The sequence below is a fragment of the Lithobates pipiens genome, unplaced genomic scaffold, assembly GCF_037356315.1.
Source record: "Lithobates pipiens isolate NorthernLeopardFrog02 unplaced genomic scaffold, aLitPip1_a1.2 Scaffold_30, whole genome shotgun sequence".
Taxonomy (NCBI): domain Eukaryota; kingdom Metazoa; phylum Chordata; class Amphibia; order Anura; family Ranidae; genus Lithobates; species Lithobates pipiens.
Window position 1 is genome coordinate 32,662,380 of NW_027507791.1, and position 18,445 is coordinate 32,680,824.

At 52.0% G+C, this 18,445-nt stretch overlaps 1 protein-coding gene across 1 annotated transcript in view; it reads right to left on the reverse strand.

Moving 5' to 3' along the window:
- Positions 1 to 3,478, reverse strand: part of ANKRD35 (ankyrin repeat domain 35) — a gene marked incomplete at its 3' end in the record, with an annotated part of 81,960 nt that extends 78,482 nt beyond the window's left edge. Inside the window, 1 exon segment of the mRNA XM_077463969.1 lies at positions 3,290 to 3,478. Within this exon segment, the coding sequence (XP_077320095.1) occupies positions 3,290 to 3,352 (63 nt within the window).
- Between the last annotated feature and the right edge of the window lie 14,967 nt (positions 3,479 to 18,445).

Genomic DNA, 18,445 nt, shown 5'->3' on the forward strand with positions numbered 1-18,445 from the left:
CTTTCAATGGCCAATGAATTCTTATCAAAAATACGATTTGTTGTATTGTAACTCTGTAGCATGTTTCAAGGTTAGAGGCTGCAGCAGGGGCTGATCTGTGTCAGACATTTGTGAACACACACACACACACACACACCCATAAAGCTATACTGTCAAAGCTGAAAGTGTGGCTCCTCCGGAGGCGGGGCTTCTCCTGGTGGGTTGGCATATTTTGGATCGCTCCCTGGAGTATCCTAGAATAGGATAACTGCCCCCTCCACCAACAGATTGCCAGACTTCTCAATGTCCAATGTCGTTTTCGATATTCTTCCACATTTAAAGCTGAACTATGAGCACAAAAAAAAAAAAAACGCCCTAAAACCTTCATTTACCTGCATTCCTAATTGGCCACAAGAGATATAAAACTTTGTGTGCAGCAAATGTCATTGCAAACTCAGATATTACCTTGTAAATGTAGCATTGATGTCATCAGTGTGCTGTGCAGAGCTGTGGGAGGGGCCCAGCAGGCTCCACCCACTACAGAAAATTACAGGGGGAGGGGGGGGGCAGAGACAAGACCAGTCACCCTGCACAAGGCGAGAGAGGAGAGCTGTGGGAGTGGCCCAGTAAGCTCCACCCACTATAGGAAAAAGACAGGAGGAGGCGGAGGCCAGACCAGTCCCCCTGCGGAAGGAGAGAGAGCAGAGATGTGGGAGGAGCCCAGTAGGCTCCACCCACTATAGGAAAATGACAGGAGGGGGCGGAGACCAGACCAGTCCCCCTGAGCAAGGAGAGAGAGCAGAGATGTGGGAGGAGCCCAACAGGCTCCACCCACTACAGAAAGAGACAGGAGGGGGGCGGAGACAAGACCAGTCATCCTGCTCAAGGAGTGAGAGCAGAGCTGTGGGAGGGGCCCCAGTAGGCTCCACCCACTATAGGAAACCTACAGGAGGGGGCGGACATGAGACCAGTCAACCTGCACAAGGAGAGGGAGCGGAGCTGTGGGAGGAGCCCAGTAGGCTCCACCCACTACAGAAAATGACAGGAGGGGGCGGAGACCAGACCAGACCCCCAGGGAGAGCAGCAACAAATGGTCTTTATTACAGGAAGTCTCACTTACTGCACAGATCTGGAAGAAATACACAGAGAGGTCTACAGTATGTATATAAAACCCACTCGCCTGTGATCGTCGGCTCCATCTAGTGGCCATCATGTAGTATTTTTCTGAAACCCTTCAATAAAAGGAAAATTCTGGATTATGGCCACTAGATGGCGCTGACAATCACAGGCAATAATCGTATAGCGATCGTAAATAACTCTGCATCATAAAAAAAAAATAACTCTGCCTAGAGGTGAGCGGGCCCTGCTGTGCCAAGTGTTGTTTTGGCCTTGATTGGCTTTAGTGGCCCCGATTGTCGTCAGAGCCCACGCCATTCAATCCGTCAACCGGGCCATATAAAACAAGGAGCAGCTCTGGTATGTTATGTGCACTCAGGAGCAAGAAGACCGCGCCTGAGGTCAGACCAGTGATGGCGTCCCAGGTCTCTGTATTACTCAATGCCACTCCCTCCCCCCCCCCCTTCTCCCTGCCTGGTTATGTGCCAGTCACTGGAGTCTGCCAGCCTGAGATTAAAACTCTGCAACACGAGATAATAGTACAAGCTTGTTATAACGTGAGATGAAATGGAGCCGACGCGTTTTCGGGGAGCAGAAATCAAATCTAAATCGGGACTAAGAGATGAGAAACCTTGTCCACCTGATTGGTTGAGTTTGCCAGCGGCCGGTTGGGACGCAGAGTTTGTCGGGGGCCGGTTGGGGTATTATGATTGGGAGCGGCCGGTTGGGACGCAGAGTTTGTCAGCAGCCGGTTGGGACGCAGAGTTTATCAGCGGTTGGTTGGGACGCAGAGTTTGTCGGGGGCCGGTTGGGGTATTATGATTGGGAGCGGCCGGTTGGGACGCAGAGTTTGTCAGCAGCCGGTTGGGACGCAGAGTTTGTCAGTGGTTGGTTGGGACGCAGAGTTTGTCGGCGACCGGTTGGGACGCAGAGTTTGTCGGCGGCCGGTTGGGACGCAGAGTTTGTCGGCGGCCGGTTGGGACGCAGAGTTTGTCGGCGGCCGGTTGGGACGCAGAGTTTGTCGGCGGCCGGTTGGGACGCAGAGTTTGTCGGCGGCCGGTTGGGACGCAGAGTTTGTCGGCGGCCGGTTGGGACGCTGAGTTTGTCGGCGGCCGGTTGGGACGCAGGGTTTGTCGGCGGCCGGTTGGGACGCAGAGTTTGTCGGCGGCCGGTTGGGACGCAGAGTTTGTCAGCGGCCGGTTGGGACGCAGAGTTTGTCGGGGGCCGGTTGGGACGCAGAGTTTGTCGGGGGCCGGTTGGGACGCAGAGTTTGTCGGGGGCCGGTTGGGACGCAGAGTTTGTCGGGGGCCGGTTGGGACGCAGAGTTTGTCGGGGGCCGGTTGGGACGCAGAGTTTGTCGGCGGCCGGTTGGGACGCAGAGTTTGTCGGCGGCCGGTTGGGACGCAGAGTTTGTCGGGGGCCGGTTGGGACGCAGAGTTTGGCGGCGTCCGGTTGGGACGCAGAGTTTGGCAGCGTCCGGTTGGGACGCAGAGTTTGGCAGCGTCCGGTTGGGACGCAGGGTTTGCCAGCGGACGGTCGGAAAGGCGAGTTAGCGTCACATACATACATTACATCCTCCATGCAGTCTGGTTTCTATACATTGTTTCTCATCATTGGGCCATGACGAAGGGTGATTCTGACCCCCGAAACGCGTTTTTATATTTTTTTAGCTTGGAATAAATTTAGTATCTGGACTATGAATTTTTGATTTGCCCATCCATCTCGGATCTATATTAAAATCGTGGAAATCGTTTGGCGTGTAGAAGCCGCCAGTCCAGAATCCTGAACCGCGTTCAGACATCACCGCGACCACCACCAATAGGACTTCTTATCTTCTTATTCGTTCCAGTCAGTGTCAGTCTATTTGATATCGTTTAAGTTCACCTATGGTCAGTGCCCGCCCCTCTGTGCCACCCCCCCCCCCCCTCCCAGTGCCCTCCGTCGCCTCTCCCTCTGACGTCCTCTGCCCATGAACCAACAACATCTCCCACCTCCCCTCCCCTCCCCCCCCCACCCACCTCTCTGTCCTCGTCTGCCTTCAGAATCTTCTCACCTCCACCCGCCGCCACCCACAATGCCACCCTGACTTACTTTTTTTTTTTCTTTTTGCTGTGATGTTGTGCCAAATGAACAGCCCCAGCAAACCTCCTGGCTTCCCAACCCACCCCCCCCCCATCCCCACCGACTCACTCACCGATGAAGGCTTGTACGACGTCTGCTTGGCGAATAAGTTCTGCCACCTCTTCACCGCGGCCATGCCACCTTCCGCCGACCCACCCCTGGCATGGAGGAAGTGTTGTGCCGACGTCTCGCTCTACCTGCCGGGCCCACGCTCAGTCACCTCGCTCACTCATAATGAAAGCAAAGAGAGAGGAAAAAAAAAAAAAAGTTTTTTTTTTCTAGGAGTGGGTTAACCCCTTCCTGGGAGGCCGGCGGCGGTGGCGTGCCGTGAATGCGGACACCTGCTGTCACACTGTTGTCTTGTCCTTGGCATGCTTGCTCGGATTACAATGACACGCTCCTGAAAGGCAAAAGACAAGGGTGGGGGCGCCCCCTCCCAGGGATTTGAGGAAGGGTGGGTCCCCAAATATGGGCATCTCCTTTGCTGAGACTCGGGGGCTTAATATATGCACCGATCAATGAGGGGAGGGGGGGTCCTCATCCATCCTACCAACAGGTCCAATGACTGACGGACCCCCTAGAGGTTCTTTCTTGTTGTACTTTTTTTGAACTTTTTGGCAGAACAGTTGACCATCGCTGACTGGACATCGGTGCCGAGACGTGGTGCTTTTGGCACCCAAGGTGAAAAGGCCAACGTGGCCCCCCCACCCCCTCCAGGTGGACCGTTCCCCAATAATTATAGTGGGTTCTCGGTGACTCAAAAGTTCATGACATTTTCCCTCTCTATGGTGGGCTCAATTAAAGTTCCCGACCCTTCCCCTCTCTATGGTGGGTTCTATGTGAGCTTCTGAAAGTTCCTGACCCTTCCCCTCTCTGATAGGTCCACGATGAGTGTTCCTCACCCTTCCTCTCTATGGTGGGTCCACGATGAGTGTTCCTCACCCTTCCTCTCTATGGTGGGTCCACGATGACTGTTCCTCACCCTTCCTCTCTATGGTGGGTCCACGATGAGTGTTCCTCACCCTTCCTCTCTATGGTGGGTCCACGATGAGTGTTCCTCACCCTTCCTCTCTATGGTGGGTCCACGATGAGTGTTCCTCACCCTTCCTCTCTATGGTGGGTCCACGATGAGTGTTCCTCACCCTTCCTCTCTATGGTGGGTCCACGATGAGTGTTCCTCACCCTTCCTCTCTATGGTGGGTCCACGATGACTGTTCCTCACCCTTCCTCTCTATGGTGGGTCCACGATGACTGTTCCTCACCCTTCCTCTCTATGGTGGGTCCACGATGAGTGTTCCTCACCCTTCCTCTCTATGGTGGGTCCACGATGAGTGTTCCTCACCCTTCCTCTCTATGGTGGGTCCACGATGAGTGTTCCTCACCCTTCCTCTCTATGGTGGGTCCACGATGAGTGTTCCTCACCCTTCCTCTCTATGGTGGGTCCACGATGAGTGTTCCTCACCCTTCCTCTCTATGGTGGGTCCACGATGGGTGTTCCTCACCCTTCCTCTCTATGGTGGGTCCACGATGAGTGTTCCTCACCCTTCCTCTCTTTGGTGGGTCCTAGGTGAGCTTGTGAAAGTTCCTGACCCTTCTTCTCTCTAGAAGATGGGTTCTAGGTGGGCTCAATAAACTTTCCTGACCTTTCCCCTCTTTATGGTGGGTTTTAGGTGGACTTAATAAAAGTTCCCGACCCTTCTTCTGTCTATGGTGGGTTCTAGGTGGGCTCAACCAAAAGGTCCCAACCCTTTTTCTCTTTATGGTGGGATTTACGTGGGCTCAAAAGTTCTGACCCTTGCTCTCTCTATGGGGGTTCAAGTTGGGCTCAGTAACTGATCCTCACTCTTCCTCCCTGTGGTGGGTTCTAGGTGGGCTCAATAGAAGTTCCCTACCTTTTTATCCTCTTTTTATGGTGGGTTCTAGGTGGACTTAATAAAAGTTCCTGACCCTTCTTCTGTCTATTGTGGGTTCTAGGTGGGCTCAATAAAAGTTTCTGACCCTTTCTATCTTTATGGTGGAATCTAGGTATGCTCAATAAAGGTTCCTGGCTCTTCCTCTCTATGGTGGTTTCTAGGTGGTCTCAATAAAAGTTCCTCTACCTTCTCCTCTCTATGGGGTATTCTATAAAAGTTTCTGACCCTTCCCCTCTATATGGTGGGTTTTAGGTGGGCTCAGGAAAATGTTCCTGGCCCTTCCTCTCTATGGTGGGTTGTAGGTGGGCTTAATAAATGTTCCTGACCCTTCCACTCTTTGTGGTGGGTTCTAGGTGGTCTCAATAAAAGTTCTTCTCTTTTCCTCTCTATGGTGTGTTCTATAAAGGTTTTTGACCCTTCCCGTCTCTATGGTGGGTTTTAGGTGGGCTCAAAAAAGGTCCTTAACACTTCCCCTCTCTATGGTTGGTTCTAGGTGGGCTCAATAAAAGTTCCTGACCCTTCCCCCTCTTTGTGGTGGGTTCTAGGTGGTCTCAATAAAAGTTCCTCTACCTTCTCCTCTCTATGGGGTATTCTATAAAAGTTTCTGACCCTTCCCCTCTATATGGTGGGTTTTAGGTGGGCTCAGGAAAAGGTTCCTGGCCCTTCCTCTCTATGGTGGGTTCTAGGTGGGCTTATTAAAAGTTCCTGACCCTTCCCCTCTTTGTGGTGGGTTCTAGGTGGTCTCAATAAAAGTTCCTCTACCTTCTCCTCTCTATGGGGTATTCTATAAAAAGTTTCTGACCCTTCCCCTCTATATGGTGGGTTTTAGGTGGGCTCAGGAAAAGGTTCCTGGCCCTTCCTCTCTATGGTGGGTTCTAGGTGGGCTTAATAAAAGTTCCTGACCCTTCCCCTCTTTGTGGTGGGTTCTAGGTGGTCTCAATAAAAGTTCCTCTACCTTCTCCTCTCTATGGGGTATTCTATAAAAAGTTTCTGACCCTTCCCCTCTATATGGTGGTTTTTAGGTGGGTTCAAGAAATGGTTCCTGGCCCTTCCTCTCTATGGTGGGTTGTAGGTGGGCTTAATAAAAGTTCCTGACCCTTCCCCTCTTTGTGGTGGGTTCTAGGTGGTCTCCATAAAAGTTCTTCTGCCTTCTCCTCTCTGTGGTGTGTTCTATAAAAGTTTTTGACCCTTCCCCTCTCTATGGTGGGTTTTAGGTGGGCTCAAAAAAAGGCCTTAAAACTTCCCCTCTCTATGGTTGGTTCCAAGTGGGCTCAATAAAAGTTCCCAACCTTTCCCCTCTTTTTATGGTGGGCTCAATAAAAGTTCCTGACCCTTCCCCTCTTTGTGGTGGGTTCTAGGTGGTTTCAATAAAAGTTCCTCTACCTTCTCCTCTCTATGGGGTATTCTATAAAAGTTTCTGACCCTTCCCCTCTATATGGTTGGTTCCAGGTGGGCTCAATAAAAGTTCCAGAGCCTTCCCCGTTCTATGGGTTCTGTGTGGTCTCAATAAAAGTTTCTGACCCTTCCTCTCTATGATGGGTTCTAGGCGGGCTCAGTAAATATTCCTGACCCTTCCTCTCTATGATGGGTTCTAGGCGGGCTCAGTAAATATTCCTGACCCTTCCTCTCTATGATGGGTTCTAGGCGGGCTCAGTAAATATTCCTGACCCTTCCTCTCTATGATGGGTTCTAGGTGGTCTCAATAAAAGTTCCTGACCCATCCTTCACTCTACGTTGGGTTCTAGGTGGGGTTCCTGATTGCCCAGGTTATCAACATCCATGACATAGACATCAGACAACCACCCGACTTCTATGGTTCAGCAGATGATGGCTTAAAAAAAAAATGGGCAAAGTGGACAACCTCTTCCGCTTGCGTCCTTGTTGAACCGGAGCAGGTACCGTCTTACGCACAGCTCCCCTCCCCCTTCTGCCGAATTCATGATCCCGTGTATAACTAAACACAGGGGAGGCATTGGCCGAAAAAAGACCCGTCGGTCCATTCCCTGTTTTTGGCCATCTTGGCCCTCCTCAGAAAATGATGGGAAATCCAAAAGGTTAGAGTGGTCACCAGCACAGGAAGTGAGAGGAAATCATCCAATGGGGACACCTGAATTTTTTTTTTTTTTTTTAGAGTGGTCACCAGAGCAGGAAGTAAGGGGAAATCTTCTAAATGGGGACACGTGAATTTTATTTTTTTTGTTAGAGTAGTCGCCAGAACAGAAAGTGAGAGGAAATCATCCAATGGGGACATCTGAAACATTTTAGAGTGGTCGCCAGAACAGGAAGTCGGAGGAAATGATCCAATGGGGATATCTGATTTATTTTTTTAGAGTGGTCACCAGTGCAAGAAGTGAGGGGAAATGGGGAAATCTTCCAATGGGGACACCTGAATTTTTTTTTTTTTTTTTTTGAGTGGTCACCAGAGCAGGAATTGAGGGGAATTATCTAATGGGGACATCTGAAAAAAAATTTTTAGATTGGTCACCAGAGCAGGAAGTGAGGGGAAATCTTCCAAATGGGGACACCTACTAAGTGGGAATTTCCTCTGCCATTAGGTAGACTTCCTCTCACCTCCGACTGTGTCTCCATTGAAGGCATTCTCCCCCCCCCGATGGGAAACAAATGGCTACAAAAATGAACCCTCTTTGACTCCATTTAAAAAAAATAAAAGTTTTGGCAATAGATAAACATAGTAGAAATGCAGGAAGAAAATAGGATAAAATTCAATAGTTCATTAAAAGATAAAAAAAAAAAAAAAAAACTCTGCTGTGATATTCGCGGTGCAGTGCATTGTTTCTGCCACTAGATGTCCTCAGTCTGATATGCCAGCATTATTTACCCTGCTTCCTCTGAGCTCAGGTCGCCCTGGACCCAACCCCTCCCCCAGCCTGTGATTGGACAGTGAGAAGGGAAAGCAGGAACCGTGATGAGCTCTGCGGTCACTCTGTTCTCTCCTCCTATCAGCGTGCTGATTGGCTCTTTGTGGTGCTTCTCTATCTCTTGGTCTGAGCTCTGCTGTACAGGGACTGCAAAAAATAAAAAAAAAATAAAAATCTGATACCGGGTCACATTCAGGAAGATATACGGCTTGTGATTACAAAGTGCACTTACTGATCATTTATTGATGACGGGGCGGATTTTGCAGGAAATGTTTAGCGTCGTCTCGGGGTCGCTGAGATGCGGCTGAATCAGCGACTTTTTTTTTCTTTCTTTTTTTTCTTTTCACAAATCAGGCCATTGAAGTGTATCTGTGGACAGAAGGGGGGGGTGGGGCTGATGGTTGGTTGAGATGTAAATGCTTCTCAGCGGGGTTCCTCTTTAATGATGCGTGCTACACAACTATTTATAGAAGTATGACTCGGGGGAGGGGTGGGGGTGGGGGGGTTAATTACAGGCTGCGCTCTACGAGTCACGTCTTAACCCTTCACTTCCTCCGCGTCGTTCCGTGTGCGAGACCGCAAGGGGCTGCGAGAGACCCTCGCTGCTTCTGATTGGTCAGGAAGCCGAAATGTGACCTCCGCTGCGCATCCCGGAAAAATAACCAGAGATAAGAAGACCGATCTCACATCACCGTTACTATTTCTATTATGAGGGGTTCCCACCATCCCTTTGCTGAGTTCCTGGGTCTGTACACCCGCTGTGCCCATTATGAGGGGTTCCCACCATCCCTGTGCTGAGTTCCCGGGTCTGTACACCCGCTGTGCCCATTATGAGGGGTTCCCACCATCCCTGTGCTGAGTTCCCGGGTCTGTACACCCGCTGTGCCCATTATGAGGGGTTCTCACCATCCCTGTGCTGAGTTCCTGGGTCTGTACACCTGCTGTGCCCATTATGAGGGGTTCCACCATCCCTGTGCTGAGTTCCCGGGTCTGTACACCCGCTGTGCCCATTATGAGGGGTTCCCACCATCCCTGTGCTGAGTTCCCGGGTCTGTACACCCGCTGTGCCCATTATGAGGGGTTCCCACCATCCCTGTGCTGAGTTCTGGGGTCTGTACACCTGCTGTGCCCATTATGAGGGGTTCCCACCATCCCTGTGCTGAGTCACCGGGTCTGTACACCCGCTGTGCCCATTATGAGGGGTCCCCACCATCCCTGTGCTGAGTTCCCGGGTCTGTACACCCGCTGTGCCCATTATGAGGGGTTCCCACCATCCCTGTGCTGAGTTCCCGGGTCTGTACACCCGCTGTGCCCATTATGAGGGGTCCCCACCATCCCTGTGCTGAGTTCCCGGGTCTGTACACCCGCTGTGCCCATTATGAGGGGTTCCCACCATCCCTGTGCTGAGTTCCCGGGTCTGTACACCCGCTGTGCCCATTATGAGGGGTTCCCACCATCCCTGTGCTGAGTTCCCGGGTCTGTACACCCGCTGTGCCCATTATGAGGGGTTCCACCATCCCTGTGCTGAGTTCCCGGGTCTGTACACCCGCTGTGCCCATTATGAGGGGTCCCCACCATCCCTGTGCTGAGTTCCCGGGTCTGTACACCCGCTGTGCCCATTATGAGGAGTTCCCACCATCTCTGTGCCGAGTTCCCGGGTCTGTACACCCGCTGTGCCCATTATGAGGGGTTCCCACCATCCCTGTGCTGAGTTCCCGGGTCTGTACACCCGCTGTGCCCATTATGAGGGGTTCCCACCATCCCTGTGCTGAGTTCTCGGGTCTGTACACCCTCTGTGCCCATTATGAGGGGTTCCCACCATCCCTGTGCTGAGTTCCCGGGTCTGTACACCCGCTGTGCCCATTATGAGGGGTTCCCACCATCCCTGTGCTGAGTTCCCGGGTCTGTACACCCGCTGTGCCCATTATGAGGAGTTCCCACCATCTCTGTGCCGAGTTCCCGGGTCTGTACACCCGCTGTGCCCATTATGAGGGGTCCCCACCATCCCTGTGCTGAGTTCCTGGGTCTGTACACCCGTTGTGCCCATTATGAGGGGTTCTCGCCATCCCTGTGCTGAGTTCCCGGGTCTGTACACCCGTTGTGCCCATTATGAGGGGTTCCCACCATCCCCGTGCTGAGTTCCCGGGTCTGTACACCCGCTGTGCCCATTATGAGGGGTTCCCACCATCCCTGTGCTGAGTTCCGGGTCTGTACACCCGCTGTGCCCATTATGAGGGGTTCCCACCATCCCTGTGCTGAGTTCCCGGGTCTGTACACCCGCTGTGCCCATTATGAGGGGTTCCCACCATCCCTGTGCTGAGTTCCCGGGTCTGTACACCCGCTGTGCTCATTATGAGGGGTTCCCACCATCCCTGTGCTGAGTTCCCGGGTCTGTACACCCGCTGTGCCCATTATGAGGGGTTCTCACCATCCCTGTGCTGAGTTCCTGGGTCTGTACACCTGCTGTGCCCATTATGAGGGGTTCCACCATCCCTGTGCTGAGTTCCCGGGTCTGTACACCCGCTGTGCCCATTATGAGGGGTTCCCACCATCCCTGTGCTGAGTTCCCGGGTCTGTACACCCGCTGTGCCCATTATGAGGGGTTCCCACCATCCCTGTGCTGAGTTCTGGGGTCTGTACACCTGCTGTGCCCATTATGAGGGGTTCCCACCATCCCTGTGCTGAGTCACCGGGTCTGTACACCCGCTGTGCCCATTATGAGGGGTCCCCACCATCCCTGTGCTGAGTTCCCGGGTCTGTACACCCGCTGTGCCCATTATGAGGGGTTCCCACCATCCCTGTGCTGAGTTCCCGGGTCTGTACACCCGCTGTGCCCATTATGAGGGGTCCCCACCATCCCTGTGCTGAGTTCCCGGGTCTGTACACCCGCTGTGCCCATTATGAGGGGTTCCCACCATCCCTGTGCTGAGTTCCCGGGTCTGTACACCCGCTGTGCCCATTATGAGGGGTTCCCACCATCCCTGTGCTGAGTTCCCGGGTCTGTACACCCGCTGTGCCCATTATGAGGGGTTCCACCATCCCTGTGCTGAGTTCCCGGGTCTGTACACCCGCTGTGCCCATTATGAGGGGTCCCCACCATCCCTGTGCTGAGTTCCCGGGTCTGTACACCCGCTGTGCCCATTATGAGGAGTTCCCACCATCTCTGTGCCGAGTTCCCGGGTCTGTACACCCGCTGTGCCCATTATGAGGGGTTCCCACCATCCCTGTGCTGAGTTCCCGGGTCTGTACACCCGCTGTGCCCATTATGAGGGGTTCCCACCATCCCTGTGCTGAGTTCTCGGGTCTGTACACCCTCTGTGCCCATTATGAGGGGTTCCCACCATCCCTGTGCTGAGTTCCCGGGTCTGTACACCCGCTGTGCCCATTATGAGGGGTTCCCACCATCCCTGTGCTGAGTTCCCGGGTCTGTACACCCGCTGTGCCCATTATGAGGAGTTCCCACCATCTCTGTGCCGAGTTCCCGGGTCTGTACACCCGCTGTGCCCATTATGAGGGGTTCCCACCATCCCTGTGCTGAGTTCTCGGGTCTGTACACCCGCTGTGCCCATTATGAGGGGTCCCCACCATCCCTGTGCTGAGTTCCTGGGTCTGTACACCCGTTGTGCCCATTATGAGGGGTTCTCGCCATCCCTGTGCTGAGTTCCCGGGTCTGTACACCCGTTGTGCCCATTATGAGGGGTTCCCACCATCCCCGTGCTGAGTTCCCGGGTCTGTACACCCGCTGTGCCCATTATGAGGGGTTCCCACCATCCCTGTGCTGAGTTCCGGGTCTGTACACCCGCTGTGCCCATTATGAGGGGTTCCCACCATCCCTGTGCTGAGTTCCCGGGTCTGTACACCCGCTGTGCCCATTATGAGGGGTTCCCACCATCCCTGTGCTGAGTTCCCAGGTCTGTACACCCGCTGTGCCCATTATGAGGGGTTCCCACCATCCCTGTGCTGAGTTCCGGGTCTGTACACCCGCTGTGCCCATTATGAGGGGTTCCCACCATCCCTGTGCTGAGTTCCCGGGTCTGTACACCCGCTGTGCCCATTATGAGGGGTTCCCACCATCCCTGTGCTGAGTTCCGGGTCTGTACACCCGCTGTGCCCATTATGAGGGGTTCCCACCATCCCTGTGCTGAGTTCCCGGGTCTGTACACCCGCTGTGCCCATTATGAGGGGTTCCCACCATCCCTGTGCTGAGTTCCCGGGTCTGTACACCCGCTGTGCCCATTATGAGGGGTTCCCACCATCCCTGTGCTGAGTTCTCGGGTCTGTACACCCGCTGTGCCCATTATGAGAGTTCCCACCATCCCTGGGTCGGCTTTTACTGACTTTTTGAAAATATGGAACAGCTGAGAGAAGCGGGCCGATCTTGCGTGTTCTGTGCCCGGCAGCCAATCATATGAACCGATTAATGGCGTCATTGTGCGTTCTCGCTGTACAAGGTGTATTGTCTTCGGCTAGCTTTAGGACTGGAACATTTCTGACACCATCAATCATCCGGCAGATGTTGGGAATATTGGTCATCAATAGGACGAGTCTCCGTGAGCAGTCTGCCCTCTAGTGGTTGTATGAGGCATCTACAGGACTGAAGAAAAATATTATATTTTGTATTTGATTTGACAGATCTGTCCACCAATCTGATGATGTGATGTCCATGTGACATGATGACTAATCATCCCTGGCTCCTCCCCCTTTCATTATATTTCATTATAGGCATTTCCTCAGTCTCCCCTCCCCCAGTGATCAGGCTGTATATTGTTCCTTTGTAGAAGGAGTCATTTCCTCAGTCTCCTCCCCCAGTGATCAGGCTGTACATTGTAACTTTGTAGAAGGCGGAGGGGGTCATTTCCTCAGTCTCCTCCCCCAGTGATCAGCCTGTACATTGTAACTTTGTAGAAGAAGGAGTCGTCATTTCCTCAGTCTCCCCTCCCCCGGTGATCAGATTGTACATTGTAACTTTGTAGGAGGAGGAGGGGTCATTTCCTCAGTCTCTCCTCCCCTAGTGATCAGACTGTACATTGTAACTTTGTAGAGGGAGGAGGAGTCATTTCCTCAGTCTCCCCCCCCCCCCCCCCCAGTGATCAGACTGTACATTGTAACTTTGTAGCAAGTCACAAGGTGAGAGGCTGGCAGCAAGGGGCTTATCTGTGTCAGACATTTGTAAACGCGCTCGGAGCCGGCATCAAAGTCCAGGAAGAAGGTGAACCTGGATGATGCCTGAACAAAGATGGCGCCGTCCTTCTGGAGAGAAAAACAGGACCACCTTTTAGGACTTCCCATATGCCCCCATTAGATTAGGCTGGTGCTTTTGTTGGCTGAGGAAAGTCGTTGACAACCATAGAATGTTTCAGGCTGTGTTTAAAGCTGATTGGACAATTTCCTTCTGTGTAAACGCAGAGGCCTGTCTGATTGGACGGTTCAGGGAGATCCTCCTATACCATCGTTTGGTGGATCTATAGACGACTGAACGGTCACATTGGAACAAGATGCTGCTAAATTCTTCCTTGGCAATGCTTCGTGGCCCCCGGACTGACATTGAGGATCACCGACGCCCCCTCTTGTCAGGAGGTGGAATTTCCCAGCCGGGTTTTTGCCCTTGTTTCTGTAGCTCATTCCGGAATATCTGAGAAGGTGGGGGGAGGGGGGGCACAGAGGCCATTCCAGGACCCCCTCAAATAATTCACATACCGGAGTCCCTGCAGTTTTGGTCACTGGCACACCTGACCTCGTCTGTCATCCATGCAGGGTCAGAGGGCAACGGGTGGCTTTGGTAGGGGGTCATGGAGTGCTGGTTACTTATAGTAGGTTGGTGACCTTGTGTGGCATCCATGCAAGGTCAAAGAGTGAAGTGGGACTTTGGTACCGGCAAAGGGTCCTGGAGTGATGAGTTCCTTGTGGTTGGTTGGTGACCTCATCTGTCATCCATGGAAAGTCAGAGGGAGGTTGGACTTTAGTATGGGTACGGGGTCATGGAGTGATGGGTCCCTTGTAGTAGGTTGTGGCCTTGTGTGTCATCCATGCAAGGTCAGATTGGACTTGGGTATGGGTACAGGGTCATGGAGTAATGGGTTCTTTGTAGTAGGTTGTGACCTTGTGCGTCATCCATGCAAGGTCAGGTTGGACTTTGGTAGGAGTATAGGGTCCTGGAGTGATGGGTCCCTTGTAGTAGGTTGTGGCCTTGTGTGTCATCCATGCAAGGTCAGGTTGGACTTTGGTAGGAGTATAGGGTCCTGGAGTGATGGGTCCCTTGTAGTAGGTTGTGGCCTTGTGTGTCATCCATGCAAGGTCAGGTTGGACTTGGGTATGGGTACAGGGTCATGGAGTAATGGGTTCTTTGTAGTAGGTTGTGACCTTGTGCGTCATCCATGCAAGGTCAGGTTGGACTTTGGTAGGAGTATAGGGTCCTGGAGTGATGGGTCCCTTGTAGTAGGTTGTGGCCTTGTGTGTCATCCATGCAAGGTCAGGTTGGACTTTGGTAGGAGTATAGGGTCCTGGAGTGATGGGTCCCTTGTAGTAGGTTGTGGCCTTGTGTGTCATCCATGCAAGGTCAGGTTGGACTTGGGTATGGGTACAGGATCCTCTGGAGTAATGGGTTCCTTGTAGTAGGTTGTGGCCTTGTGTGTCATCCATGCAAGGTCAGGTTGGACTTGGGTACGGGTACAGGGTCCTCAAGTGATGTTTCTTATGCAGTAGTTGCTTGGAGACTTTATCTGTCATCCATGGAAGGTCAGAGAGACGTGTGTCTTTGGTAGGGGTACGGGTTCCTGGAGTGATGGATTCTTTCTCCTAGGTTATGACCTAAACCAGGTTGGACTTTAATAGGGATACAGGGTCACGGAAGGCCAACATCCCTGTGGTAGGTTTTTGACCTTGTGTGCCATTTATGCAAGGTCAGAGGGTGACCTGGGACTTTATTAGGGGTAATGGGTCATGAAGTGCTGGGTTCTTTGTAGTAGGTTGGTGACCTAGTGTCATCCTTGTAAAGGTGAAGGGTGACAAGTAACATTGGTAGGGGTACAGGTTCATGGAGTGAGGAGCTCCTTGTAGAAGGTTCTGACCTTGTCTATCATCCATGCAAAGTTAGAGAGTGACGTGTCTTTGGTAGTGGTACTGGGTCCTGGAGTGGTGGGTTCCTTGAAGTTTGTTGGAGACCTTCTGCTATCCATGGAAGGTCAAAGGGGGAGGTAAGACTTTGGTAGAGGGTCCTGGAGTGATGGGTTCCTTGCAGTAATTTAGAGACTTTATCTGTTGACCATGGAAGGTCGGAGGGAGAGGTTGGCCTTTGGTTGGGATACAGGGTCATGGAGTGATGGGTTCCTTGTAGTAGTTTGGAGAACTTATCTGTTGTCCATGGAAGGTCGGAGCGAGAGATTGGACTTTAGTTGGGGTACAGGATCCTGCAGTGATGGGTTCCATGTTGTAGGTTGTGACCTCAACAAGGTTTTACTTTGGTTGGGATACAGGGTCATGGAGCAATGGGTTCTTTGTAGAAGCTTGGTGGCCTTGTCTGTCATTCGTGCAGTTAGAGTGACGTATGTCTTTGGTAGTGGTACTGAGTCCTGGAGTGATGGGTTCCTTGTAGTTTGTTGGAAACCTGCTATCCATGGAAGGTCAAAGGGAGAGGTGGGACTTTGGTAGAGGGTCCTGGTGTGATGGGTTCCTTGTAGTATGTTGTGGCCTCATCTGTCACCCATGCAAGGTCAGGTGGGACTTTTAGTTGGGGTATAGGGACCTGGAGTACTGGGATCTTTGTGGTAGGTTGGTGACATTGTGCATCATCCATGCAAGGGTGAAGGGTGAAAAGTGAATATGGTAGGGGTGCTAGGTCATGGGGCACCGGGTTCCTTGTGGTAGGATGGTGACTTTGTGCATCATCAATGCAAGTTCAGAAAGTGGGTCTATGGTAGAGGTAATGGGTCATGGAGTGTTGGGTTCCTTGAAGAAGGTTGGTCATGCAAAGTCTGAGGGTGGCTTGGGACTTTGGTAGGGGTATTGGGTCTGTGTCATAGAGTGTTGGCTTCCTTGTAGAAGGTTGGTCATGCAAAGTCTGAGGGTGGCTTGGGACTTCGGTAGGGGTAATGGGTCTGGGTCATAGAGTGTTGGCTTCCTTGTAGTAGGTTCGTCAATCAAAGTCTGAAGGTGACTTGGGATTTTGGTCGGGGTATTGGGTCTGGGTCATGGAGTGCTGAGTCTCATAAGTCTAATAGACCCCTGATGTCCCCATAAAGAGAACCTGTCCCTGCATAATAGTATCACAAGAGGGGCTTGTGATGGGAGGTGGGCAAAGGGAGCTGGCGATCCCCCGCAGTGCCACCTTGTTGCAGAATTAATAGCGATTGGATCAGGCCTTCCAGCCATCTCCAAGCCTCGGCCAGTGGTTGGCACACAGGAGCATCTCCTGTCTCGATCTAAATGGGTCAAATTGGTGGACAATGGGCCCAGTGGAGACTTTCGGTGGTGAGAACTCCCCAAAATAATTCAGACCTCTTCTTCTGTATTGTCTATATTAATAAACACCTGCAAAAAGTCCATCAGGATGAGGAAGACCTCATTGTCCTTTTAATGTCTCCAATCTGATAATGGAGATCACTTTCTGTACAACGCTACATCTTATGGTGGAGCAAAAGGGGGTCTTATGTAGCCTGGAACGTCTGTTTTGTTTTATGAGCGCAATACACAGAATGGCCACTAGATGTCTCAAGAGTGCTGTCTCTGATTTGCTGGTTCCTTATTCAGTAGCTGTACTTTATCCAAGAGCATCACTTTATCATAGCAGTGCAGAGTATTTCAGGAGAGGAGAGTTATAGAGGAAGTAGCAGAGTCCTCCAGCAGAGTATTTCAGGAGATGAGAGTTATAGAGGAAGGAGCAGAGTCCTCCAGCAGTGCAGAGTATTTCAGGAGAAGAGAGGTATAGAGGAAGGAGCAGAGTCCTCCAGCAGTGCAGAGTATTTCAGGAGAGGAGAGTTCTGGAGAAAGGAGCAGAGTCCGCCAGCAGTGCAGAGTATTTCAGGAGAGGAGAGTTATAGAGGAAGGAGCAGAGTCCTCCCGAGGAGCAGAGTATTTCAGGAGAGGAGAGCTATAGAGGAAGAAGAGTCATCCAGCAGTGCAGAGTATTTAAGGAGAGGAGAGTTATAGAGGAAGGAGCAGAGTCCTCCAGCAGTGCAGAGTATTTCAGGAGAGGAGAGTTATAGAGGAAGGAGCAGAGTCCTCCAGCAGTGCAGAGTATTTCAGGAGAGGAGAGTTAGAGGAAGGAGCAGAGTCCTCCAGCAGAGCAGAGTATTTCAGGAGAGGAGAGCTATAGAGGAAGGAGCAGAGTCCACCAGCAGTGCAGAGTATTTCAGGAGAGGAGAGCTATAGAGGAAGGAGCAGAGTCCTCCAGCAGAGTATTTCAGGAGAGGAGAATTATAGAGGAAGGAGCAGAATCCTCCAGCAGAGCAGAGTATTTCAGGAGAGGAGAATTATAGAGGAAGGAGCAGAATCCTCCAGCAGTGCAGAGTATTTCAGGAGAAAAGAGTTATAGAGGAAGGAGCAGAGTCCTCCCACAGAGCAGAGTATTTCAGGAGAGGAGAGTTATAGAGGAAGGAGCAGAGTCCTTCAGCAGAGTATTTCAGGAGAGGAGAGTTATAGAGGAAGGAGCAGAGTCCTCCAGCAGAGTATTTCAGGAGATGAGAGTTATAGAGTAAGGAGCAGAGTCCTCCCACAGAGCAGAGTATTTCAGGAGAGGAGAGTTATAGAGGAAGGAGCAGACTCCTCCAGCAGTGCAGAGTATTTCAGGAGAGGAGAGTTATAGAGGAAGGAGCAGAGTCCTTCAGCAGAGTATTTCAGGAGAGGAGAGTTATAGAGGAAGGAGCAGAGTCCTCCAGCAGAGTATTTCAGGAGAGGAGAGTTATAGAGGAAGGAGCAGAGTCCTCCAGCAGTGCAGAGTATTTCAGGAGAGGAGAGTTATAGAGGAAGGAGCAGAGTCCTCCAGCAGAGTATTTCAGGAGAGGAGAGTTATAGAGGATGGAGCAGAGTCCTCCAGCAGTGCAGAGTATTTCAGGAGAGGAGAGCTATAGAGGAAGAAGAGTAGTCATCCAGCAGTGCAGAGTATTTCAGGAGAGGAGAGTCATGGAGGAAGGAGCAGAGTCCTCCCGCGGAGCAGAGTATTTCAGGAGAGGAGAGGTATAGAGGAAGGAGCAGAGTCCTCCAGCAGTGCAGAGTATTTCAGGAGAGGAGAGTTCTGGAGGATGGAGCAGAGTCCTCCAGCAGTGCAGAGAATTTCAGGAGAGGAGAGCTATAGAGGAAGAAGAGTAGTCATCCAGCCGTGCAGAGTATTTCAGGAGAGGAGAGTTTTATAGAGGAAGGAGCAGAGTCCTCCAGCAGAGCAGAGTATTTCAGGAGAGGAGAGCTATAGAGGAAGCAGAGTCCTCCAGCAGTGCAGAGTATTTC